Genomic DNA, 27,304 nt, shown 5'->3' on the forward strand with positions numbered 1-27,304 from the left:
TGACAGTACGTTACAATCCCAACCTTTTTTGTTTTCGGGTTAGAAGTAGTATTAGGATGTCGGCACCACCCTCGGTCCCGCTCAACGCGGGAGAGGAGCTTCGGCAGACTCCCGCTGATATTGAGGTTGGTCAAGGAGCAGCGACCCCGGAGCAGCGCCCACCCGGGCCTACCGATGTCCCTGGGAGGCCGACGTGGACCCCCCGATTCTCGGAGACCGGGCAGCGGCAGAGAGCAGCGTCAGAACCAGGAGGCGACTTCTACCGGGGACCGCTGGCCGCTTGGTATGGAGAAGGGGAAGGGTGGAAGGACCCCACGCTCGCTCACACCCCGACCCTCACTGCAGAAGCGGCCACTCTGATACGCGGACAGAATCAGATGCTCGTTCTGCAGAATCGGGACCTGCAGACTCAGCTAGATACCTTGCAGCGAGACCTGGCAGCCGTTCTAGGGGCAGTGAGGGGGCTTGGACAGCCCGTGCAACAATCCCAAACGGGTTCACAGCCGACTACAGGACCGCTCGTTGTTGGGGAGGCTCCCACGCCCAGACGCCCTACGGCCAGAGACCTGAAGGTATCTTTCGACGGGTCCAGCTCACAGTTGTCTCACTTCTTACTCCAAATCTCCGGCTTTATGAAGGACCAGGGGGAGACCTTTGCCTCGGAAGAAGCTCGGGTCAGGTATGTGATCAGCCTGCTGGAGAAGGAGGCAGTGGAGTGGGCAGTGACGGCGGCAGAAACTATGCCCCGAGTTTTGGCATCCCTGGATGAGTTCTTGTGCGCTCTACGACGCCGGTTCGAAGACCCCCACCGGGGGGAAAAAGCAAAGATTGCCATGCGTCGTTTGAAGCAGGGAACCCGCTCAGTAAGTGAGTATGCACAGGACTTTTTATCTTTGTCATGCAAGATAAGGGAGTGGAGTGAGGCCACAAAGGTCCAGCATTTCCGCGAAGGGTTGCGGTGGGAAGTGCTGGATGGCTGTTTGACTTTGGGAGATCCAGAGTCAGTGGAAGAGTGGGTAAATTTGGCAGCTCTAGTGGAGAACCGCAAGCTTACCCTCCAGTTCTCCAAGGATCGTCCTTCGAAGACGATCCCTATCCCGCCCACGAGAGGGGACAGCGCAGCAGGTCCCCGGCGAGAGGGAAGACATCGAGGAGTCTACAGTCTCGACAGGGCACGTCGGTTCAGGGAGGGAGCTTGCCTTCAGTGTGGGAAGATGGGTCATTTTGCAGCAAGATGTACCAACACGCCGTCAGAAGGGACGAGCAACAGGGCGACACAAGAGCGGGAGGCGACACCACCTCGGAACCTGGAGCACAGGAGAGCGGAGGGGACGAACGGTCGCCGGGGGGCGGCGGCCCTGCAAGCGGAAACCTCATCGGATCTCCACAACCGTGGTACCCGAGATAGCTTCCGAAGCCCCTCACCGGCAAAAAACGAGGACGGCCTTCTGTGAGGGAACCGGCACAGAGGGCACCCTTGGAAGAAACCAAACCGGCTCCATGTAGGGTGAGTGACCAGGGAGAGACATTACTGATACCTGTTGTATTACGAAATCCCCAAGGGGGGGAACCGGTGGCCGTTGTGGCTATTGTGGACTCCGGGTGCTCCCGGACCCTAATTGATCAGGCGGTGGTAGAACGTCTGAAAATTGGGACTCGAGAACTGGATCAACCCTTACATTTCCATCAAATGGATGGGAGTGACCTGCGGGGGGGGGCCGGTTCATTTGCACACTCGCAAGATGTGGCTGGGGGTGGGAAACCACTGGGAACAGATCCACTTCACGGTAGTGCCTAAGATTTCCTACCCGGTGGTCCTCGGCGTTAATTGGTTGGCGGGACATAACCCGAGCATTGACTGGGAACAAAGGCGGGTGGTGTTTGGAGCTCCTCAGTGCGAAAAACACAGCCGGGATGATTTACCCGGAGGCGAAGGGGGAAGCGCCGCTGCCTTGGAGGAACCCACGTTGCCCCCAGAATATAGTGATTTCGCAGATGTATTTGAGGGGACGGACTGTGACTTATTGCCTCCTCATCGCACTACGGATTGTGCCATCGAACTGATTAAGGACGTTAAACCGTCCAAGGCCCGAGTTTATGCCATGAGTCCTCAAGAGAAAGCAGTGCTGCGAGAATTTCTGGACAAGAACTTGGAGCGGGGCTTCATACGACCGTCCAAAGCTGCATTTTCTTCTCCCTGCTTCTTTGTGAAGAAGAAAGGTACATCTGATCTCAGACTGTGTGTAGACTATAGGGGGCTTAACGCGATTACTGAAACTAATGCCTACCCCCTTCCCTTAATCCCAGACCTCCTGAGTGTGTTACAGGAGGGTTGTATTTTCTCGAAAATTGACCTGGCGGAAGCCTACTACCGGGTCCGGATCAAGGAGGGGGATGAAGCTAAGACAGCCTTTTCTTGTTGTTATGGGTTGTTTGAATTTTTAGTCATGCCGTTCGGTCTGTCTGGGGGGCCCTCGTGCTTCATGCAATTAATTAATGAGATTCTACACGATCTCCTATTTAAAGGTGTGGTAGTCTTTTTAGACGATTTGCTCATTTACTCCAAGGATCCCGCAGAGCACAGGGAATTGGTGCGGGAGGTGTTGCGTCGTCTAAGGGACAATCATTTGTATGCTAAGTTATCAAAATGTGCATTCAACCAGGACCAATTGTCGTTTTTGGGTTATGTGATCTCGCCACAAGGGTTAAGCATGGATCCGGAGAAGGTGCGGGCAGTGTTAGAATGGGAACCTCCCAGAACTCGCAAACAGGTTCAGCAGTTTTTGGGGTTTGCGAACTTTTATAGAAATTTTATTCAGGATTTCGCTCAAATAGCTTTGCCTATTACTGATTTGCTTAAAACCAAAGGGAAGGGGCAAGGGGCCACTTTTGCACAATACCAGGTACCTTGGACCGCCAGGTGTCAGGCGGCTTTTGAAACTCTTAAGGAGCGCTTTACCTCTGAACCCATTCTGGCGCACCCAGATTGCTCCAGGCCATTCACTTTACAGGTAGATGCCTCGGACAAGGCGATGGGAGGCGCACTCCTTCAGAGGGATGATCAAGGGAGGCTTAGACCCTGCGCATATTTTTCTAAGAAGTTCTCTGGTCCTGAACTAAACTGGCCGATTGGGGAAAAGGAAGCCATGGCAATTAAACATGCGCTCATGGTTTGGCGACAGTTCCTGGAGGGAGCGGCCGAGCCCTTTGTGGTTTGTACAGATCATCGGAATCTCGAATCGATTTTGGGTCAGCGGAAGCTGTCCGCCAAACAAGTACGTTGGTCGAGTTTTTTCTCTAAGTTTAACTTTACCATCAAACATATGCCTGGGAAAGAAAATTGCTTAGCAGACGGACTGTCTCGCATGCCGCAATATGAGTGTCAGGTTGAGCGGCCGGTGGGTTCTCTCTTCACACGGGAACACCTGGGTTTGACTCCAGAGGGGAATAGTGCAGGAGTTCTGACCAGAGCACAAAGCCGCGCGGCGGCACAAGACTCGAGTTCGAGTCTCCCTCGAGATGTGGTCGCTCCCACCTCCTCATCCCCAGCAGTCCCCGGAGAACTTTCAACCACAACCGCTGGGGAGGGGGGGGGAAACTCCCAAATAGAGCGAAGGGACCAGGCTGAAGGGCCGATACCCATCTCCTTGCCGGGGTCGGATGTTGCCATTCCCCGCCTCTGGGCAGTTCCAGAAAGCCTCCCGGAGGCAGTCAAGAAAAGGTGGGGGGAGGCTCTTCAACGGGAGCGGGAGGAAGAATCTATCCCATCCCAGGTGACGGACCAAAACGGTATCTGTAAGAACAAACATTACGTGCCCAGGGAACTGAGGCGGGAGATATTGGAACGGAGCCACAGTTCAACAATAGGGGGACATTTTGGGTTTGCTAAATCCTTACACCTAATAAGAAGACAGTTTTGGTGGTCTGGGATGCGCCAAGACATCGAAGTATTTATCAAATCCTGCCCTGTGTGCGCAACTAGTAAACGTTTGATGGGAAAACCCCCGGGATTATTAAAGCCCCTAGAAACTCCCGAGGCACCCTGGCAAGTGATTGGGATGGATTTCATAACAGACCTCCCATCCAGTCAGGGGAAGACTGTCCTGTGGGTAATCACGGATCTTTTCTCTAAGCAAGTTCATCTCGTGCCGTGTGAAGGGATGCCATCTGCACATAAACTGGCTCGCTTGTTTGTGCACTGCATATTCAAATTGCACGGATTTCCACGGAAGGTCCTGAGTGACAGGGGCTCCGTGTTTGTGTCCAAGTTCTGGAAAGCGTTCTTAGGAATTGTAGGTGTGCAGTTGGGTTTGTCATCTGCCTATCACCCCCAGACGGATGGGCAGACCGAAAGGGTTAATGCGGTGATGGAATGTTATTTGCGTTGTTTTGTTAATTATCACCAAGACAATTGGGTTGATCTGCTGCCACTGGCAGAATATGCCTACAATAACTCGGTGCACTCTGCAACCGGGGTGAGCCCATTCAAAGCAGTTTATGGAATGGATTTTGGACCATTAGGGGCTGTACCTACCCCACCAGAAGGCGATCCCCCCGAGGTGTCTAAATGGGCTCACACAGTGAGGAACACTTGGCCCTGGCTTGTAAAAAACCTGGAACAGGCTAAAGACAGGTACAAACTACAAGCAGACAAACACAGATCACCTCAGTGGGAATTGAGGGTCGGAGAAAAGGTGTATCTTTCCACTAAGAACCTCAGGTCTTTACGCCCGTGTAAAAAATTGAGCCAACGGTTTGTGGGCCCATTTTCTATCTCCAGAGTTATCAATGAGGTTACGGTAGAGCTGGAGCTACCCAAATCCTTACAAGGGGTGCACCCGGTGTTTCACGTGAGTCTACTAAAGCCCTTTCTACAAGCACCAGAATGGCACCCCGAACCCGAAGCGGCAACTCCCATCATGGTACAGGGCGAACGGCACTTTGAAATCTCCAAGGTGCTCGATTCTCGGAGGCGCAGGGGCCGACTGGAATATCTTGTGCGTTGGAAACATTTAAATTCCAGTCACGATGAGTGGGTGTCCGCTGTTCACGTACAGGCTCCAACCCTTGTAGCGGATTTCCATCGCCATTACCCGGACAAACCAGGAAATCTGGAGGGGGGGCCTTTGGGGAGGCGGAGTGTCAGCGAGGGCATGCAATCGGACCCTGGATAGCGAGGTGACTTTCGTTTCATCTCTCCTTCCCGTGGGAAGGAAGAGGCAACAGCCAAAAGGCTCGAGAGATCTCCACTTCAAAGTGACTTCCTGATTGTAATCCTGCTCTGATCTTAAGGTGTGAATTCTCTCTCTTGGTATTGGGGAACCTCTGATGTTTTGCATTTCAAAGATGTTACTTGTAAACATGCTAGCTTGTGTACACTATAAGAATACCCTCCAAATGATTTGGCGCCATTGTAACGTTGTGTTTCATAGGTTACTGTACCCTTCCTTTCAAATAAATTCTACTTTAAACTCTCTGCTAACGTCTGGAGTAAAGTGGATGATTCCTGAGAGGCAACGGAGTCCTAGAACCTGACACAACCCTATAGAGTACAGATATTGTTTCATATGTGTATGGTTTGAAATGTACTGTGAAAATCTGAGATCTCCAGCCACAACCTAGCAATAACATTTCTTCAGCTTACATACCCTTAATTCTTGAATGCTTTTATGAGCTCAACAATATAACTTGTCTTTGTTAAGAGAATTAGTACATTTACAAACACCTCATAAAGTCTGAAAAAGCCCATAACCCCCTCCCCAAAAACAGTCCTTAGGGCCAGAGAGCTTGGCCAATGTAAGTAACAGTTTGTGTCATTATACTGTAGTGGCAAACAAATGTTCATGTATCAGAGAGGAGTATTTGAGTTTTAAGCATGTATGCACTAACACTGGATCATTGAAAAATAAATCTTAAGGTAGCTGATGAATTTATTAAAGAATTTATCCTTTCCATCCCCTTCAGTTCCCAACCTCCAGTTGGGGTTGGAGTTCTCCCCTAATTACAACTTATCCCCAGATAACAAAGATCAGCTCCCTTGGAGACCATGGCAGCTTTAGAGGGTAAACTATGGTATAACATAAAGTCTAGGAAAAATAGAAGTCCCTCCCCAGGTACTACCCCCCCCCAAAAAAAATCTCCTGGAATTTCCCATGCCAGAGGTGGCAACCCTGCCATCTCAACTGCAGCCCACAGTACAGCACTGCACACCTTCAAGAAGGCCTTGAAACAGGGATTAGGGCTGATGCAGGAAGAGGAGCTGTAAAGCACTATTATATGAATGGAGGTTATATACAGTTCTTTGGATCTAAGATAGGGTTGCCAGGTACCTCTTTGCCACCGGCGGGAGGTTTTTGGGGCAGAGTCTGAGGAGGGTGGGGTTTGGGGAGGAGAGGGACTTCAATGCCATAGAGTCCAATTGCCAAAGCGGCCATTTTCTCCAGGTGAACTGATCTCTATCAGCTGGAGAGCAGTTGTAATAGCAGGAGATCTCCAGCTAGTACCTGGAGGTTGTCAACCCTAATCTAAGCCTGCGTGCACAGTGTTTAATAGGAATATACAGTTCATATTAAAATTCACTGAATAATGCCATATTCAAAATATTCTGAATATTTACAAATCAGAATTCTATGATTCTTAATATTTGGAATAATTCTGAATATTCTGAATTCTTGATACCTATTGAAGCAGTCTGGGCTGCCTGGAAAAGGAAAGTGCAATTTTTTCCTCAGACAGCCCGACACCAGGAATGGAGGGGGAGAAGCACAGATTTGAGTGTCCCTTGGTCGTTGTGCCATGGTTTTTGCAAGGAATGTAGGCTTGGGGTGAGATACATTGGTTGATGTCTGACAGCACTTATGGGTTCCCAAAATAGTCATAGACAACATGCACTTCCACATTTCCAACTGAGAAGTGGGCATTGTTGTTTTAGCATTCTCCTGACTTTTTCTTCTTGATTAATGTTCTGGTTGCTGAAACATTTCTCCCTGTTTCTCTTTCCAAGCACTTCATCCTGCGGTTGATTCTTACTCTAACCCTTAATAGGGTTGCCAACCTCCAAGTGAGATTTGGAGTTCTCCCAGAATTACAACTTATCTCTAGACTTATCTCTAGACTACAGGGATCAGTTCCTGTGGAGAAAACAGTAGTTTTAGAGGGTGGACTCTACAAGCTTCGTCCCCTCCTCAAACCCTCCCCAGGAGCCACTTCTAAATCTCCAGGAATTTCCCAACCCACAGTTGGCAACCCTACCCTTTAATGTGTCGGTTTAGTTCATCCCCTTTTGAGATATATTAGGAATAAGAATAAGGTTTATTAGATAGATTTAGATAACATATTTTGTCTGTGATCTCTCTATGAGAGAGATTTTCATTGTGTTTTTTCTGGCTCCATTGTGCTGGACCAATATTTTAGAAGTGATTGTGCTTGTGTGCCAAATATGTGAAACGTGGGTTTGATGGAGAAGGTTGATACACAGGGACAGCTACTGGAATGCCACCAACACCCACTGCAGCACCCTCTAATGAGGGGGAAGGGAGAGGAGGAAGAGGGAAACCAGCCCTTGTTATGAGTTCCTTAATCAAAATCCACCATCCTGCCTTCTTGTTCAGCCACCAACATTGTGAAGCAGCAGCAAGCTACTTTCACCTGCCCTCTGTCCTGTCTGCCTTCCGGTACTGCCCAGGACCCTTGCCCACCTGCCCCCACCAGCTGCCCTCTGCTCTACTGTGCCATGTCCTGGTGACACTTCCAGCACTGTTCAGTATTCTGAATACTGAGATTTCAGTCATTGCTCAGTGCTCAGGTAACATTGCCTGGTAAATATGGCTTCTGGTGTGCACCTGCCATGTCTGGGCAGCTCCTTGAGGTTGGCAAAAGTACTAGAAAAAGGGTTGGGGGGGGGCTGAGAGATACTTAAAAATTAGTTGCCTTGTTTTTATTGGGATATGTTATTTCCTACTGAATTTAATTGAATTCCAAATAATTGGAAATTCCAGTTTAAAAAATTAAATCTGATTCTGAATTTTTGTACTGGTTCACACGGCTAATCTTGACACGGCAAATTTATTTGTTTTGCAGAACATTCATGTCAATAACAGTTCTGAGATCATTTTATCTGTCAATAATCTAATAGTCGTCTTTTTAGTGGCATTTCATCTTTCAGCATAGAGTCCAGGACCATTTCAAGGATGTAACATTAATTAGCTCTCCACTTATTCATATTATATGCCTGGAGTTAATACGATAATTTCAGGGTTTGGAGTTTTCTGCAAACGTGAAATTTATGACTGAAAGTATCAACTGTAACTGTCGTATCAACAATTCATTTTGTGGTATTCCAGCTGACATGGTCTCTTTCCTTTATTTATTGATATCTTCAGTCATCAGCAATGAGAGGAAAATACACTATTTGTCAAAGTCAACAGCATTCTATCCTCAGTTACAATTGATGCTGTTGTTGTCTTGATGGCTGGACAATAAGCTTCACTGTTAGAAGATGTCAGTTGACAAACTATCTTAACAAAAGGGGCTGTAAAGCAATTTTGGGGCATCGTTTACCAATTGTTATGTTTATCTATTTATGTATTTTATACCACTTTATCTATTCATACTGGTGTACAATAGTTGAAATATTCCCTACGATCTCTCTTTAAAAATGCACACATAATGAAAATAAAATTATCACATCAAATGCAGTTGGAGTCCAAGACTCAGTTGCCCCACCTGAAACTCTTCAGGCTGTCAGTCCATCCCAAAGAATTGGGGCTTCAGTGGAGAATATTTTGCCATGATCTTGAAGCAGTATTGCAGACCTGACTCATCAAGGAAGCTGTCAAGATTACCTGCTGAGCCAGTCTCAACAAACATGTGGACTCATATGGGATTTAACTTCAAAACTTTTTTCTTTTCCTTTGTTTTCGTTGACCAGTGTTTGACCATGTGGAAGACTGATTTGTTATACTCCAAGTTACAATTATTGCTTTTGAGTGTTGCTTGTGTATCTGTGTTTTTAAAGTTTTTGTTTGTTTGAAAACTTGGGGCGAGTAACAACGGCAATGCAAATACAAGCAGAATGCAGTGTAATCATGTTCACTGGAATTTCCCGACCCTTTTCCAAGAGTTTGGCATGGCCAGTGTGGCATAGGGGTTAGACTGCTGGACTAGGACGTAGAGCAAGGGGATTCGAATCCCTGCTTTGCCATGGAAGCTTACCAGGTGACCTTGTACCCACCACACCCTCTCAGCCTAATCTTCTTCATAAGGCGGTTGCTGTTAGGATAGAGTGGGGAGCAGGGAGAACCATATGATAAACCTCTTTGGGTTTATCAAGAAGGGGGGAGAAGTGAGGTGTAGTTGTTTAAATAAAAGTTGAACTTGAGTCTCAATTTTGGTTTTAATTTTGTTACTAGAAGACAGTGAAAGGGTGACAAAGGTTTTCAAATATTAATGCTTGTTTGTATACATGGTAGTCTGACACCTTCCCTAATAATAACACATCAGCATAAGAGCAGATTGAATAGGTCTGTACTAACACTGCCACCTGTATAGCTACAATTCACTGTATCGTCTTTTATATCTAGGAGACATTATATGCATAACTTGTAGTAAAGAGCAGCAACGTGAGATACTGCTGTAGTTATATTGATCCGTGCTAATGTACCTGAGGACATAGTTATTCTGTGTAATTATTTAAGTATTTATGTAATTTTGTGGGTGATTGCTATATAACTATAAGCTGATCTTTCCTAAGTAGCTTACAGACTGTGCATACCGTGTTTCCCCGAAAATAAGACATACCCATAAAATAAGCCGTAGCAGGATTTCTAACCATTTGCTCAATATAAGCCATACCCCGAAAATAAGACATGGTGATAGGCGTGGCTATTCAGCGTACCAAGACTTCCCGCTAGTTCACTGTTCCTGGAGAGTTTCCTCGGCCTCAGACCACTCGTCCTGTAGCCCCGCCCATTTCCCCCTGCCTCGTTCCAGCGGGCAGGGAGCCCGAGTCGGCGCTGAAGGGGCAGCGGGGCGGGCAGGGAAATGCCGCCCCTTGGAAGCGGCCGCTGGAAGGAGGCTCCTCGCCTGTTGCCCGCACCCAGCAGCCATTCCCGCCCCTGGAGGGACCGCCGTGTCCGGCCTGAGCTTGGCGGCGGCGGCTGAAGCGAGAGGGACGAGGCGGTGAAGAGGGACGAGGCGGCGCGGCTGTCCGCTGGGCCGGCACAGCATGGGTAAGGGGGGAGTCTGGGGCTGGGTCGGCAGGATGGGAAGAGAGACCCCTCAACTGTGTGAAAGCACCCTTCAAAAAGCCTTTGGACGGGTCGCGCCTTCATTGATCCGGCCGCCATGGCCGCGCAGGCCTCCCTCCCCCTCCACGCCCAGCCCTGAGACGCAGGCCCGGCCCGGCCCCAACTCCCAGCTCGGCCACCCCACGGCCACTCCCCTCAGGCAGCCCCAGGCCATACTTAATTAAAATAAGACATCCCTGAAAATAAGCCATAGTGTGTCTTCTTTAGGAAAAATAAATATAAGACAGTGTCTTATTTTCGGGGAAACACAGTAGCTTTATGTGTGTGTGTAAAGTGCCGTCAAGTCGCAGCCGACTTATGGCAACCCCTTTTGGGGTTTTCATGGCAAGAGACTAACAGAGGTGGTTTGCCAGTGCCTTCCTCTGCACAGCAACCCTGGTATTCCTTGGTGGTCTCCCATCCAAATACTAACCAAGGCCGACCCTGCTTAGCTTCTGAGATCTGACGAGATCAGGCTAGTCTAGGCCATCCAGGTCAGGGCGCATAGCTTTATAGTGAAATGTTTTCATTTTCATAAAAGGGACTGCAGGTGAACATGTGCAAGACTCAAAAACACATTGTTATGTCCCTTTCAGTAGCTTCCAAGTGTTGTTTAAGTATTCCTGAGTTCAAAAAACAGGTTCAGACTTTATTGTCTGGCAACTGCTAAAAAACAAAGATGATAAGAAACTTCTGCTTTATTATGTCAGTAACCCTCTACATATGTCCATATAGAAACTTCTGATGTAGGCTGTCGGTAACCCTCAATGTGCATGTTCATATAGGGAGAGCCAGTGCAAGTGGGTTGGCCTAACTCCCTTAGTGATTGCCACCTTGTGAGTCTGGAGCCTACACACGCATGATTGGGAATGTTTCTACAAGCAGCATTCCTTGTCGTGGGTAGGGAAGGTATTGCATACATGCTCAAGAGCCAGCAATTGGGCATAGGTGGGGGATAGAGCAAGCGCACAAATGCCTGCTTCCCCTCTACATGCATTGATTTCAACACACATGGTATTGTGTGCAGAGATATGTGCCCATAATATTATCAAAGGATTCATTTCAGTTAGTGGTCGGGACCCAGAGAAGCCCATGCATGTGCACAGGAGACAGAGGTAGAAATTTCCTTCCAAATACAGCCCCTTTCACTGAACAGGGTGTTGCTCCGGAGAAATCCACATCTTCAGAGATTGCCATCAGAAGGTGGAGGTTAAAAGTCTCTGTGCACGTTTGAAGCATCATGCATAGCACTTTAAAACAGTATGTTTTGTTTGTTTGTGATGCTTCAGTTTTGTGGTTTTAAGTTTTCATGCAGTTATTGGTTTTTCATATTCATGGCATTTAACAGCCCATTCCTGAGCCTAAAGGACGAAAGGAAGGGGCTGTGCCAGCATTTGGGCCCCCTGCGCATTTGGGCCCCTTTGGAGGTGGTGAATCCCTGTGCAACCCAATGGAGCGATTGCACAGGTTTTCAAGGTAAGGGCAAGGTTTCGGCCTCAGTGGGTGTGGCCAAAGCCTCCAGTCACCGGCACAGCCCTTCCCCTCAGGAATGGGCGGCCCAATTATTCTTAAATTGCTGGTCTTTACATCTAAGGTAGTTATTAAGAATATTAACCTGCACTGTTTTTTTAATGCATTTGTTACATTTCAGCTTGCCATCTACAGTCATGTTCTTTTTATTTACTATTTGTCTTTTTGTTTGTTAATGCAGAGCAGATTGGTCAGGAGATGTTGGAAAATCTTGGCCATGACAGAGAGAAGATTCAGCGTGCTCGAGAACGAGTAAGTTTTCTACCTTAACCTTATTACCAAAATGATTCATTACTTATATTATCATAGATGGAAAAGGAAGGAACTATCAATACTTCCCGTCTTGCAAAGCTGCAGTGATGTCTATATATTTGCCTCCATCTTACGAGCAATTTCAAATCAAGAAAAACATGTTTGAACCTGCATACAATTTTATTAAAAGGATATAATGTTGCAGTAGACTAATGTTTACTATGGGCCTTTCATGACCCAACAGGCAGACCAAGAATATGTTTACCCACATAGTCCTAGTTTATATCCATGTCATCTTCTTCCTGATATCAGCATTTATAGCCATGTTCTCAGGCATGGATGTTACCCAACCCCCTACGACCTGCCACTCTTTTAACTCGAGCTACCAGAGACTAATCTTCAAACCTTCAGAATGAAAACCTTGTGTCTTACCAATGAGATATAGGATCTTTTCCTACAGAATAGGGGAAGGAATATATATATCAATAATTGATAATTTTTAAAAAAGTGTATCAATTGCCTTTCTAGTTGATAGGTGCTTAATCACACCTACTAAAATATAATAAAGCAGTAACTGAATATCATGGATGAGTTTACCAGGCAAGTAATTTTACTTATATAAACTATCAAATAAACTATCAAATGTTATTTCACTTGGGCAGAGTGAATTCAGAGGGTCCCAGCATGGGAAATACAGCATTTAGCAGAGGAGTCTTACTGAGCTCATGCCACCACAGATTTCTTGCAATGATCTATGAAATTCATAATAATGCATAGTTACTCGCAAAACAACTATGTTTTCCCCCATCCCACTCCCTTCATTGTTCTAGCTGTTGGAAAAAACAAATTCTGCTTGCTGTAGCAGATGGAGATCAAGGATGAACATAGTTACACTCACATTCTCCACTAAAGGGCTATTAAGAAGACAAATGTGATATCTGGGTTACAAACCTGCAGTTGTATTTTTCTTTACCAGAAAATTATTTCCTGCTGCCTGAGCTAGCAAGTTATTCAAGGTACATATAGGATGTTTTTAGAATACCATGTTAGTGAAAGATTACAGATGCCTGATTGTCTAAAGCTTTTTATACAGTTTTGAACTGATAAATCAAAAGCTTCCAATGGTAAAAAAACAAATAAAAAAACCACCGTTTTGTGTAATTATCACCATGACATCTGAAGCCCCTAGTCATCTGAAGCAAAAGTTCTGTTCATTGTTCATTTTCATTTCATTTTATTTTTATGTTATCATCATTGTTACATGTGCTTATTTTCTCCTTCTGATTTTATTTGTTCCCATTGCTTTCATTGCTTTATACCCTGCATTCTCAGCTACACTGGCTACCAGTAGGTAAAGGAAATTAAAGATGTTGAGAGATCCTCATTGCTGATTTCACTTGGCCTGTTTAGTTTGTACCTGGTTTGTCTTAAAATTCTCACATGTAGTGGGCAGAATCTGACACTTGGCAAATCAAGAAAGTAGGTAATGGGGAGTACAAATAACATTTAACAGGAATGCTCTTATGTTTGAAGCCATCCATTCATATCTAAAAGGATGTGAATGTTTACCGAAGTTCACAGGGAAAGAAAATGAAATTATATCTTACTTCTCTCTGCTTGTTTTTATCCATGCCTAGCTCTGATACTAGAAGTGAGCCTTGTTGACTGGAGCTTTTCAATTAAAGATATCAGGAGATCTTAGATGTGCCCCCATTGCTGATCTCTTGTCTCTCATCTTCTCTTTTGCTGGTCTGTCTGTATTCCTTTCTCTGTAGTATGTTATTGATACTGATTGCAGGCAGTTGTACAAGAGGAGGGCATTTGTTTCATTCCCCCTTCAGTTCTGTGGTCAAACCACCCTTACAGCTGCTTGGGGAGGTGCAATGAGAACAATACGGGTGTGCATATCATTATGCTAATTAAAAAAAAACCTGAAAAATATCTTTTTGGTATTTTTCAGAGGCAGGGATTACTGGCTAAAAAATGGCAGCAATAAATGGGGGCCGAAAAAGCATACCCAGAATAACACCGAATTAATTTTTTTAAGCCCCTTCCCTCTCTTCCCTTCCCTCTCCCTTGCAGTATGCTTTGCCACAGCAGCAGAGATCTGCTACCATGGCAGAACAGACTGGAGGCAGCAAAGCTCCAGCCCTGCTACCACAGCAAAGCAAACTGAAGGTGGCGCTGGCCGGGAGCTCCCAGCCAGCGCCACCTTCAGTCCTTTGCTGCCACAGCTGAACTCCGCGTGGAGTTCGACTGCAGCAGGACACAGAACTGAAGGCTGGGCTCATTCCAAGGCCAGCCTTCAGTCCTCTGTGCTGTATTTTTTGGGTTATTAACCCAAAAACCACCGCCGCTGCCGCGCAGAAGGCGCAATCGGGTGGGGTGGGGGGGAGAAGGCGGGACAGCCCGCCCATCAGCTGGCCGGCGGGAGCGCGCTGGGAGAGGGCCCAGCAGGCGAATTACCATATTGACCCGAGTATAAGCCGAGGTGAGTTTTTTAAGCCAAAAATCATGGCTAAAAAACTCGGCTTATACTCGAGTATATACAGTAAATTAAAATCGTACCTATGCAATAAGGAAGATTTTCTTAGGTTTGTTTCAAAGACAATGTTTTCTTCACATAATAGGTATGCAGTATTTTCTTATAAAGAAACTTTATCTCCACAGCTGAGAGAAACAGATGCAAACCTGGGTAAGAGTTCGAGGATCCTAACTGGAATGTTACGAAGGTAAGGGCCAGGTAGGGACTCCTCTCTCTCTTTTTTTTCTTTCTTCATATATATTATAATGTAGTAAACAATTGTAGATTTTGTCCGGATTTTCTATCATTTGGAAATCAACACTCAAAGTGATTTTGCTTAGTTCCTTTCACTGTGAAAATAGTTTAGGTGTGCTCTCAGTCTTCTCTTCAGAACCTTAGCTTTAGGTCTGTACTGTACTGCATTAAACCTATTGTTTTAACCAGTTATTTAACTTTCTTGACCATCCTATGAGGCAAAATTTAAAATAAGTCATGGAACATTTAGGTTGTGTTGTTTCCAAAGGACACTTCAATAAACAAGCAGAGCTTCTACCTGTGTAAGGATGCTCATAGGATTGAAGAGAGAGCTCTGTTGCTTCCTTTCTCCTGTGAGCACATGTGTACTGTACACTAGATGATTACAGGGAATGAAAGCTCTGTATATGTCTATTATTTCCCTGTCCATTCCTGTCCCCTAAGCTTTGTAAAGGAATATGAGTTCTGAGCTTACTTTCTGTAGTTTAAGTGTAAGGGATAAGCATGATGGAGGTATGGGAAGTCTTCCATTTCCATAATCCTGGTACAGTGTCTGCATGTGCCAATGCAGATTCCCCAGATTTGGGTGAAATAAATAGGCCTTCTTTATGCCATGTGGAGATCCCAAAATGCTTTGACTCCAACATGCAGGAAAGAATGATCCTCATAGTATTTTGTGCATATTTCTCCCATAAATTATATTTAAAAAAATAGGGGAACTCAAAGATAATCTTTCCAGTTCCTTGTAGGTTTAGCAGAGTTTCCTATCTGCAAACTATGGCTGCCAGATCCTTACTTAAGTATCTTTTCTGAAAAAACTTACATAAAAGAATATTTTGGCTTCTTTTGTGTCATTACTGAAGTGCCTTGTAACTTAAAAAGCTTTTGTTGAGAGATAAGCTGAGTGAATATCATATTTGGCTCTGAGAATGCCATCAGAAATTATCACTTTTTGACACCATGAAGGACATGGCACCACGAAAGGCATGAATAAAAGAATATGTGTATATACATAGGCAGAAACGGGATCAGGACACAAGACAAAAATGGATTTACCTAAAACATGCTGCTGGAAAATTCATGGAAATATTGGTGATAAAAAAAGGCGACAACCTCAGAAAGAAAGCATTTAGGTCCCTAAACTGAGCCAGGAGTTGAGTAGTGGCTGCTAGGTCAAACACATAGTCGGGTGTGGACAAGGCAGGAATAAGGTAAGTAGTAGAAACAGAGTTAAGAGAGTAAGATAAAAGAGGATTAGAAAGACAACAGATCCTAGCACTATCTAGTCATGACACTCTAAGTCCATTAAATGATTTAAGCTGTATACACCGGTACTTAATCTTCACATGAAAATAGCTTGAGGAGTTTTTAAAAACTTATTTGTTTATTCAACTGACAAAGGTTAAGATACCTAGGCCTCTTGCGTCTATTTTACAAACTTCTCACAATTCAGACTGAACCGTAGCAGACAAAATCTTCTGATTAAGAATAATATGTAAATGACACAAGCTAAATTCAAAATCCATGGAGAAAGGAAGTGGCAATTGAAAGAGATGGTTCAGTGCCTGTAGACAATCAAAATAATAATAAAAAAACTTCACAGCCAAACCCATATTCTCCCCAGGAAGAGCCCTGAGACATGAGCTGTAACGAATATTCTGCATATGTCTCCATTTTGTCAAATTTTATTAAAGGGTTTTCTTGCTTTATGTCAATTGAGCTGTCCAAAAATCATTCATCATTTTTAGTCTAAAAAAAAAAGTCATGCCGTTATTTAAATAATATCATATTAATGTTAAAGTTCAGCTGTCATTTAATAGTATGGCTTAATCAGACATAGCATTTAAGAAAAATAGTTTTTTCAAGCTTTACTTCGCTTTCAGGTTGGCAGATTCAAATAAGGATTTATGGGTTTCTAAACCAATGTATTTTTGCCCACGTTTATGCTTGATGTACCTCAGCTTTTCTTTCAGGCGTGTGCAGTCCGTTATTTTCAGCAAAATAAAATATCTTCTCATATTGTGTTTGAATACATTTGCAAGTAATTTAGTCAGGGTGAAACAAAAACAAGCTGTAACCTTTGACATTGTTATGTGCTTGGGAGTTGCAGTTAGGACTCCTAGTTTATAAGTGTTCTGTAAGCCAAATGAAAAATTTGACCTTTGTGAAATATTCATGGGGCCCTGTTCGCAGACAAATGGATTATGTAGTCAAATGTTTAAAAGGACATGCCTTTTTGTATTTCAGAAGGACATTTAATTTCCTTTTTCTGTACAAAACAACAACGCAGAACCAGATTTGCCCATTAGAATAGGGAGGCAAGTCGCACTTTCAGTTCAGGAAATGACTGTATTGGTGAAATTCATATAGATATTCACATTTCTATCCTTGTATAGACATGATCTGGTCAGTGGAAAAGGTTCCTGATAACATTCTAGCGCAATTACTCCCTGTAATTTAAATTTGTTTTATAAACATAAGGACAAGACTGTGTAGCAGTTTGCCAGAGTCAGCATTTTAATAGTTATTTAGGAACACTCGAAATGCCACCATAAGAGATTTAAAAACAACACTCAGCAAAGGTCTATGTCATGAACAATTGCTAGAAAGCTATGATTACCTAAGGGCGGCAGTTAGGTTCTTCCTGTAATTCCTTACTTTTCTAGATATCATGCAGATAAGCATTTAAATACTAAAAGGAGTGGTAAACACCTTTATTTTGTCGAGTTACTATGTGGAAAGCAATGTTGCTAAGTTGAGGTGGGAAAAAATACTGTGTATTCAATCTGACAATTCATTTGAAAATATAAGTTTACCATATTGGTTAAAGGTATAATGTTCTGCAGTGGGTCCTGAATAATTACTAATTAAAGCAATCAAAATTATTATTTGTCTGGCCACCTACCTTCTGTATTTAGAAATCCATCTCTCAACATCCACTTATTCCTTCCATTCCTGATATCCACTGTGGAAATGTCAAGACAGAAGTTTTAAAGAAATTGTTTAAATGCAGTTGTCTTGTGTGATGCGTAGTGAAACAGTCTCCTGTTAGGTGTAGCACTTAGCAATGTGTGTGGTAGAAGGAACAGTGTTAATGGTAATAGATCAGGTGATGTAATCTTTCCCTCTAAAAGCAAAGTTAGTGAAGTGCCTATCAATAAAGCTGTAGACTAGGCTCACCCTGAGTCAAGGTAGGCATTTCAGCATACTTGGGGGAGCCTCCAGACATGCAGAAAAATAATACTGTGCGATATTTTAAAAAGAGGGAAAGGAACTTAAAAAAAATAGCCTGATGAGGAATGGACATATTCATTGCTTTCTAAGGGGCATGGAATATTGAGGTGTCATATATAAAGGAGAGTTTTCCCCAGCTGCCACTTGTGACACACACACACACCCTCACAAAGAAGCTGATGCCAAAGGTCAGCAGAGCATTGTGGGCAAAACATATCGAGGAATGAGAGAAGCAGAAGCCCAACTAAATTGTTTCTCTTTCCTCTTGTGCAAATCAAAAGCTTGCTGTGCTGTGCTTTCTCTTCCCAGCAGAAGAATACAGGCTGGGCAGTTTCATTCAATTTCCTTCCTCACTGCAATCCCTTATGCCACGTGCCACTTAACCATGAAGTTCTCCTGGCATTCAGCATTACCTTCTGGGCAGTCACAGTGTGGGAGAAAGCCGAATAATTATTTGGCTTTTTCGGGATTAGCCTATTTGGCTTTGGGAAGACCCCCAGGTTTTGATGTTTGGTAAACCCAAAAATTACCGTAACAGCTAATTTCAGGTTTATCGACATGCACAACCCTAGCACTGAAATATTGCATTTAGACATCCTGCTATCATCAAACTAGCATGAAAGTATATTGAGTAGTCATAAAAACAGAAGGATTGAATGACTTTGATAAGCTCTTAAGTAACAAATAAATAATAAAAGTTTTGTTTTTAAAGTTTCATGAGGTGGTGTCCTCTTAAGTAATTTTCTTTTGGAGATCCTGTAGAATCCACAAGTTGAGTAAACGAAAGAGCTTTACCTTTTGCTAAACAGCTTTACCTTTTGATAATTTTCATCTTGAAAGTTGTTACACATGAGGTGTTAGGAAACTGGTGAATGCATCTGCCTGTATGAAAAAGACCCCTTTTCAAATTTAATTTTAGACAGGATGGGGGCAAGAGCTTTGGCTGATGAAAATGGAGCAATATACATTCAACACTGGTGATAAATTGGGTGATTTGCCAACACCTTCATAACAACCGCTAATATATGCAGGGATAAAGCATGCTTTATCCAGCAGTCTGGTTGGTCAAGTTTCTTCTCTTACATCATTTTCAGCAATTATTCATGAGCTCCGTTCCTGTACAAGCTTCCAATAACCATGTTTTAACATAGAGTTCTGTTCCCTCTATGTGTTTGTTTTCTTGATACTTAATAAATAGCCTATTGAGAAGGAGACTACAAACTAATGCAGAAAACATATTTTAAAAAGTTTTAGTGGAATGAATGATTTATATACATTTTTGGACCCTTGTCTCAAAAACTGTATGGTAGAACAGGAATTAAAATATACAGAAAGACAAAAAATTAGAGGCATTAATTACCTTCAGTACAAAGGTAGGCTAAAAGATCAGGAGTTTTTCAGTTTAAAAACTAGTTGAATGTTTGCACTGTAATTAGGAAAGGGGGTGATATTATGTTTCCTCTTTCAATAGGTAGTCTTTTTTTAGTTGATGGACAGAACATCTGGAAAACTTAATGTAATGTCAGTACAATTCCTAAGGGTAAACATACTTCATTATTAGGCATTCCAACCAGAAAACAAGTAAACCTTTGAGACAATTCAGATATAAGAATATAGTTATCCTGGGGATAAGGGAATATACCAATTGCATTTAACAGGAGGAACGTATATGGTATACTATGTTCCCTCTTCAACTGCATAACAATCTCTTGTATATTAAAGAAATACTGTTTTGGAAGTTAGGGAGAAATTTTAACAGCAACAAATACATTTCCCCCTCTATTTTTTAGAAAGGCAAAACCTTGAATATAAATATATGAGGATAATTCCACATGCTAAATTCCACATACTACAATTCCACATTTGAGATCTGGTACATACTTGACAGGGAGCTGCAACCAGTCATGGCCCTCTGATGAAGATACCTGTACATTTGTTTCCAAAGAGTGTTGGTCTCATTCTTGCATTCAATTTTAAGATTTCGATTTCAAAAAATCATAGCGTTGGAAGGGACCACCAGGGTCATCTAGTCCAACTCTTTTCACAGTGCAGGGAATTCACAACTACCTTCCCCAACACCCTCAGTGACCCCTACACCATGCCCAGAAGATGGCAAAAAAAAAAAAAATCCTCCAGGATCCTGGCCAATCTGGCCTGGAGGAAAATTGCTTCCTGACCCCAAAGTGGCAATCAACATTTCCCTGGGCATGTAAGAAAGGCAACGAGAGCCAAACATTTTAGCAGTACATCTCAAACTGTAATGTGTGAAGTGCTCTTAGTCTCCTGGTTGTACATGCAGACTCTGCAGGAATAGTGTTTTACTCTGAAGCTCCAAGATTAAAAGATGCTAAGCATTGTTTGCATATTTCTGAGCAACCTTCATAGTCATTGATCATGAAGTTCAGGAAGGGCTTCCATACTGGAGGATCCAGAAAGCAAGACAATTAAAATATGTTTGGCTTGGATAATATTTGGGGTAGTTAAAAGCCAAAGGATACAAACTTGGTCTCGACTCAATAGTTCTTAACAGAAGTTTTTTGCAAATTTATGTTAGCTTTATTGTGTTAGATTCAGCAGTTCATCAACTGTTGCAGATCTTTCCTACATTCCTTACACCTGAGCAGTCCTTTTTGAACCTGGTACAGTTTATTGCTAAGGTTGTGGGACCCACAGGCATTAATGACTAAGAAGATTCTTCCATAAGCACAGTTGTCATCTGGAACTCAGGGCACAATTTTGAATATTGGGAGCTTCTTTTCCCTGATCTGTTGGAAGTAGGAAGTATTTGTGCCAAGTCTGTAGAAAGGTTGTCGAAGCTTGATTTTTATTTGGGCAGCATTCTCTATTTATGTTGGTAGTTTTGTACTTCTGTGGGCAGATGATTATAATATACCTTCTTTTCCTCTGCTGTTACTTTATTCTTTTAAAAAAATATGTTGTGTGATTCTTAGTTTCATTATTTCTCCTTCTATATCATCTGGAATTATTTGTCCCTTCTATCAACCTTGGCCATCTGTACAGCTGGAAACACCATTATCTAAACCACTGCTATGCTCCTATATAAAGAGCAGAGTCCCAGTGGATTATTTCTTGTGCTGGTTCATTCAGACAACATGTACCAAGAATGTGATACATCACACTGGGTTAAATAGCATCTAACCCCTGTGGTTGCAGTGTTCATTGAGACATGCTTAGTATCATTAAGAGGTTAGAGCCTTCGATGAGATTGTTGCTTGGGATGTCAACATGTCAAAATCCACAGCACTATGCTAAGTAAAAATGAAAATCCCTAAATAACATCTGTAAACTTAATAAAAATGTGCATCTCTACCAGATAGAGAATACAACCACTGCAATATGAACAACCAATTTCTGCACAGCAGAATATTTCCAATAGTTGCTAAAAAAAATTGTATGTTGACAGCAAACTAGTTAAACTTGCCAGCAAGTTATGATGGTAAATAGGAGTGTTAATTCACTAAATTTCCTAATCATTTCTACTTAATTATATGTAATGACTTCTTAATTGTCATGGAATAAAAGGGCTATAATATATCTAGCATTAGATCACTACAGTCAAGACAATCATCTTTTTCTCTGAAGTCATATTGTTGCATGCCTAAGCTAGTGTCACATAAAGAACGACATACTAACTGTTGATTTATTACTCTAATCTGAAAGGTTAGTGCTCCACCCTGAATACCAATCACCTAGGACTCAAGACATAGACACAGTTCTCTAAAAGTAGCCTGTGGCATGTATCTTTCCAAACTCACTATCTGAGAGTGCATTGTTACAGGTAAACTGTGAAGGGAGAGTAGGATTGAGGGAAAGGACCTGGAATCTATGTGAGAAGAAGGTGGAGTTGAAAATGGTTTGATGTTTGCAAAGCTAGCACCAACAAGGAAAGTATACAGGAGTCAGGTCTATTTTTATTTATTTTAATTACAATTATTTATACCCCACTTTATTGTCATCTCCTGTTAATAAACAAGCTTTTGTGTTCTGATTAATTGCTGTTTCGGCATCATCTTCAGTGGCAGACCCACCTGGAGTGCATTACAGTAATCTACTCTCGAGATTACAGTAGCATGGATTGCTGTGGCCAGACTGGTGGTGTTCAAAAGTGGGTGGATTTTTCTGGGCAGATGTAGTTGAAAGAAGGCAGTAGTAGTAACAATGCTGGCTTCTTCTTTGTTTGGGATGAAAGGAGTCAGAAAGAGCAATCAAGGAAAAGAAAGAAAGTGGTTCATATATTGCCTGATTCCAAAGCATAAGCATTTTCAGGAATTTTAGGATGAAACTGAAGCTAACCTGGTGAACTAAAAGGGGATCGTTTTATACACAAAATTCATGCCCTTATCTGCCACTGGTAGGGACAAGTTTTTCTTCTTACTTCAGTTACTCCTGGATGATATTGATGGAACAGGAGATGAAGTTATATTGCTGATTGAGGGTTTAACTGATTTACCAAGCTGGTCTCTATTGTTCTGGATGCTTGTTGAGTAGTTTGGTATGTTAGATTATTGTTCAACAAGCTACAGCCATTTATTTTGGGCTGGGCGTGGGGAGGTCTCATGGAGTTACAAAATAAGTCTTAGATGGAACGTGGGGTGGTTTCCCATGGGAACTTGGTTGTGTCATCATGAGAAGAGATTTTATTGCATAATTCCTGTCTGTGGTTTGATGCAAGATAGAGTCTTCCTTTACCTTTGGTTTCATAGACCCCAGGAATTTAGGGGTTCAGCAGGTAACAGCATGGTGATGGGGTCCAAGACTATCCCCAGACTCTTTACTGAATTTCATCACCACCAGTTTCATTGGCACCCCATATGACACAGGCAATGAAATCCCCTCCAAGATACTATCTTTACTCAACAGCAACACCTTAGCTGTGCCATTGGTTCTTGATTATATGACCTGCCTTCGTACAGTAGCACAGAAGTCCTAGGGTTCTTATATCAACATATAGAGTCTTCAAGAGTGCATCACTTCTAATATTATATCATTGTGGAGTTATCTTTTGATGGAGTAATATTAATTTGTGTTTGGTAAAACTTATTGACCCCAGCAGGTACAGGAATCTGGATGTAATCCCATTTTGAAAATCTTCATTATTTGAAGCTTAATTCTTGATATACTGAAGGGCTCTTTCTAAATTTGTGCTTCTGCCTGTTATCAAATCTTCATAAGTGGTTAGACTGGTAGAACTCCGTTCTTACATCATAGGATACTGCTTCAGTATATCAAGAATTAAGCTTCGGCTGATGAATATTTTCAAAATAAGGTTATATCCGGATTCCTGTACCTATTACTACAAACATTTTATCTTACTACTGTAAGCATTGTTGTTAACGTTTTGGCTGTTTACTGTTTTGCCACATTTTGTAATTCTTGTAGACATCTGTTCATTAATTGTTCAACCTTCAGCATAGTAAATAATCGTTAATTTGGTTTTTTTTATCACAGTGTTTCTGGTTTGTACTCCTGCCCCAGACATCTCTGTCTGGAAGAATGAAGTGCAATTTCAGCTACAAGTTCTGAATTCCAAGATGCTCACAATGTGCTCTTTGGCTTTGGGAGAGAAATAGGAGTTATCAGAACAACTAACTATTTGGTAGATCAAGGAAGGGACATTTGGATTGAATTTGGTCACCCCCTCTTGTTTATCTGCCCATTGGTCTTGTGAGAGCAACTGTATTCTGAAACACAGCAGCACGCTGTGTTCTGCTGGTCTTGTCGTATCCTAGCTTACAGTGATCTTATGAACAATACATGAATGTCACCTGTACAATCAGGTTATATAAGGACACATTCTGTGGCATTTTTACAGAAAATTGACCTTTTTTGGGGGGTACAGCATAGATTAAAGGAGGAACAACCCAGTATATGATTGTTGTGAGAATTAGACTATAGCTTTATGTTAGCAAGTGCCAATGGGGACCAATAATTTATTAGAAGCCTGTTCCCTTTTTATTTTTCATGTTAATTTTCAAACATTTTCTATTGCTTTTATTTCGTTCATTAATATATTTGTTCATTTTTATTTTAAACTTGTTTGCGTTCCCATTGGCTTTAATAGGAAACCCACAGCTGAAACACTGTGAGGAACTGAAATCCTCACACATGGCAGCCGAATTGAAATTGAACTAAGGCAAATTCATATTTAGTTTAAATCGAATTGAAATTGTACTAAGGCAAACTCATATTTCTAGCCGTAAAATCTTTATGGTTGTTCCAGCTTGGATGACTGTCTTCCTTGCCTAACAAATTTCAGGCAAATGGGCCAAAAGGTCCTAGTTTTATAGGTTTTGATTTTATTTACGTATAGAACTTCAGGCCATTTCTCCTGTCTGTCTGAAGCTTGGCAGGCATAATTTGTTGGGGGAGGGTTATGATCCATGGAATTTTTTATCCAAATTGAAACTAATGGGAAATAAAGCAAATGGAATTAATGCAGTTTTATTCCCATTTCTTACAGTTTTAAAATGAATGAAAATGAACTGGGGAAGAATGTAGTTTTTTTTAAAAAAAAAAAATCTTGCTGAAATGACTACATATCTCTACAATGTTTACACTAATCCTGCCATTGTATGAATCAATAGTTTGCATTCTTTTCTTTTTTTTAACCACAAACTATCATGACTTTAACTTTTAATCTATTATCAGAGGCTGGAGACCTTTGGCCATCTGTTCAGTTTAACAATATAGTCTGTAAACAATATATAGCCTTTACTTGCTTAGCTATTAAAGAAGCCCATGTTGAACCTGTGCTCTGTCAAATGGCACATTCACATATCAACTTGTTTCTTGTTTTAAATGCCTGCTGTGTTCATCAAATGGTACAAAGCAAGCTCAGTAACAGCTAATGTCTTGTGCAGGTGGTTGAGCTAGTTCCCCCACAGATCAAAAGTCAAACTACTGTGAATCCTCTTTTGAAACGGCAGTTAGTAAGACAAGGCTGGTCTTATCTCCATGACAAGGAAGAGTTATAGATATCTACCATGAACTTCTGAGAACAAAAAGACTGTTTCATAATCATGCAGCATCAATGCTTCGGGCATTTCTGAACACATCCTTGGAATATGCGCACTGTTCTATTTGATTGGATAGAGCCACAGAAGCATTTCAAAGTGGTTGCATATGAGATGGCACCTCTGTCACAGCAAACATCAGTGACTTGAAATCCTGCAGGACCAGCACTGGCTTCATTCATTATCAAATGGTTTTTAAATTTTTGCTACTGCTTGAAAACTCCACTTCAGAGTGATCTTTGCTCCTGTTGTCTTACACTCATGGTCAGATGATGCTCTAACAGAGAAGAGCCCCATGAGAAACTACAACGGCATCCTGTGTTTTTTCTCAACTTGGTATTCATATCCATGTCAAGAAAAGAGTATCAAAACATACAGTTAATGTTGACCATTCGTCAATGAATGTTGTTTTCATCAAAGGCATGTGATCTTCTGGCTAGCTTTCAGGGTAGAAGAAGAAGAAGAGTTGGTTTTTATATGCCGACTTTCTCTACCACTTAAGGCAGAATCAAACCAGCTTACAATCACCTTCCCCTCCCCACAACAGACACCCTATGAGGTAAGTGAGGCTGAGAGAGCTGTGTCAAACCCGGTTCTCCAGATCAGACTCCACCGCTCCAAACCACTGCTCTTAACCACTACACCACGCTGGCTCTCCCACTCCAAAAGGTTGTGCCTAGCCATGAATTGCTTACCATTTTAAAAGTGAGGTTGGCATGCACTGGAAATGGCCAAGTGGCAGGTAGGCAGAGGCAGGTGAGCTGTAGCAGGAACTGTCAAAATCCCCACACGCTCTTGTAAGAGGTTGAGGCCCTATTCATAAATGCTGTTTTACTTATAGAAGAGTGAGAGGTGTGTGATGTCATCTGAATTCCCCTTCCTAGCATGCCCCCATGCCACATTATTCTTGTGAGTCATAGAATCATAGAGTTGGAAGGGATCACCAGGGTCATATAGTCCAACTCCCTGAACAATGCAGGAAATTCACAACTACCTCCCCCTACATCTCCAGTGACCCCTACTCCATGCCTAGAAGATGTCCAAGATGTTCTCCTGCCATACTCAGATGGCCAAGATGTCCTCCCGCCATACTCAGCAGTGTCTTTATGAACAGAACAAGAATGCTGGGAGGAGGAGAAAGTGGGAAAAAGCTGCTTCTGCAAACTCACTTTTTTAATGGAAATGTGAATCCGACCCATATGACATGCTTCCCCATGTTTCCCTGAAGTAAAAAGTAAAGCTTTCACTTCATACAATGCTTTTCAGTAGTCATTTCCCACTGAGTGTAGATATTCCAGAGAATCGTAAACCTGAAATGAGTAGTCAAGTGATGTGTTAACTGGCTCTTAGGAAATCAAAATAAAGGAGCTTTGATAAGAAGCAAAATATTGGTTTAGATTCCCAGCCTCGCATACCCAAGAACTGTTGGCATTCATTCAGATGAACAGGGCTAAGCATAAGGTATTGCTTGTTGAGAAATCTGACTCTGTCATGTCAGTACTCCTGAAGTTTAATATTGTTAAAATTAAAATCTTTCAGAGTTTTAAATGGAATTGTGTGGCAATTTATGTTGTGAACTGTCTGGAGGGGGGGAAATGGTGACGTAAAGATGGGCTATACATTTTAATATCAATAAATATAAATGGTAGATCACATGCTGCCCTGCTGCCACTGCACAGCAGAACATAATATCAGCATAACTACTCCTGTTGTGTCAAAGCCTTTAAGCAAGAATACTGGTTGCTTATTTTAATAGAACACAGATGGGATTCCTGCAGTTTATTGTGGAATACATATGCCCAAACTAATCTGAGCATCAAATCCCATGATTGTTATTAATATTTCCTTATCAAAACTTGGACAAGTGTTGACATTTATGAAAAACAGAGAAATAGTTTCTGAAAGTAAAAGTTTCCAAGAAAACTATCCCCTGAGATAAACTGTTCAGTTCTGAGTATTCATTTGGAACAGAATAGAAAGCAAAGGCTATATGAAAGCAAATAGGTTAGAGGTTAGAACTGTTTTGGTTGCTCATCTTTATATTGTATTTGCATCAGCTGAACTGCACAACAGATGCAGTGTTTACCAGGCTTCTCGTTCTGTTCGGCTTATGAAGGCTGAAAGGTTAGAGTCTGCAAAAAGCATTTGTTTTTTTTTATATACTGCCTGCATTATGTATGTCTGGGGCA

The 27,304-nt window shown here is 42.4% G+C and overlaps 1 protein-coding gene across 4 annotated transcripts in view; it reads left to right on the plus strand.

The window, feature by feature from the left end:
• The window catches only part of VTI1A (vesicle transport through interaction with t-SNAREs 1A), a 328,448-nt gene that overhangs the window by 214,206 nt on the left and 86,938 nt on the right, over nucleotides 1–27,304 (plus strand). For 2 of the 4 annotated variants that reach the window (XM_056849725.1, XM_056849726.1), the window contains 2 exons: nucleotides 11,998–12,068; nucleotides 14,739–14,811. In XM_056849725.1, coding sequence (XP_056705703.1) covers nucleotides 11,998–12,068; nucleotides 14,739–14,804 — 137 coding nt within the window. In that variant the 3' untranslated portion in view covers nucleotides 14,805–14,811. The remainder of the gene's footprint in view (nucleotides 1–11,997; nucleotides 12,069–14,738; nucleotides 14,812–27,304) is intronic. The other 2 variants (XM_056849723.1, XM_056849724.1) reach the window with 1 other exon arrangement.

The sequence above is a fragment of the Euleptes europaea genome, chromosome 5, assembly GCF_029931775.1.
Source record: "Euleptes europaea isolate rEulEur1 chromosome 5, rEulEur1.hap1, whole genome shotgun sequence".
NCBI classification, from domain to species: domain Eukaryota; kingdom Metazoa; phylum Chordata; class Lepidosauria; order Squamata; family Sphaerodactylidae; genus Euleptes; species Euleptes europaea.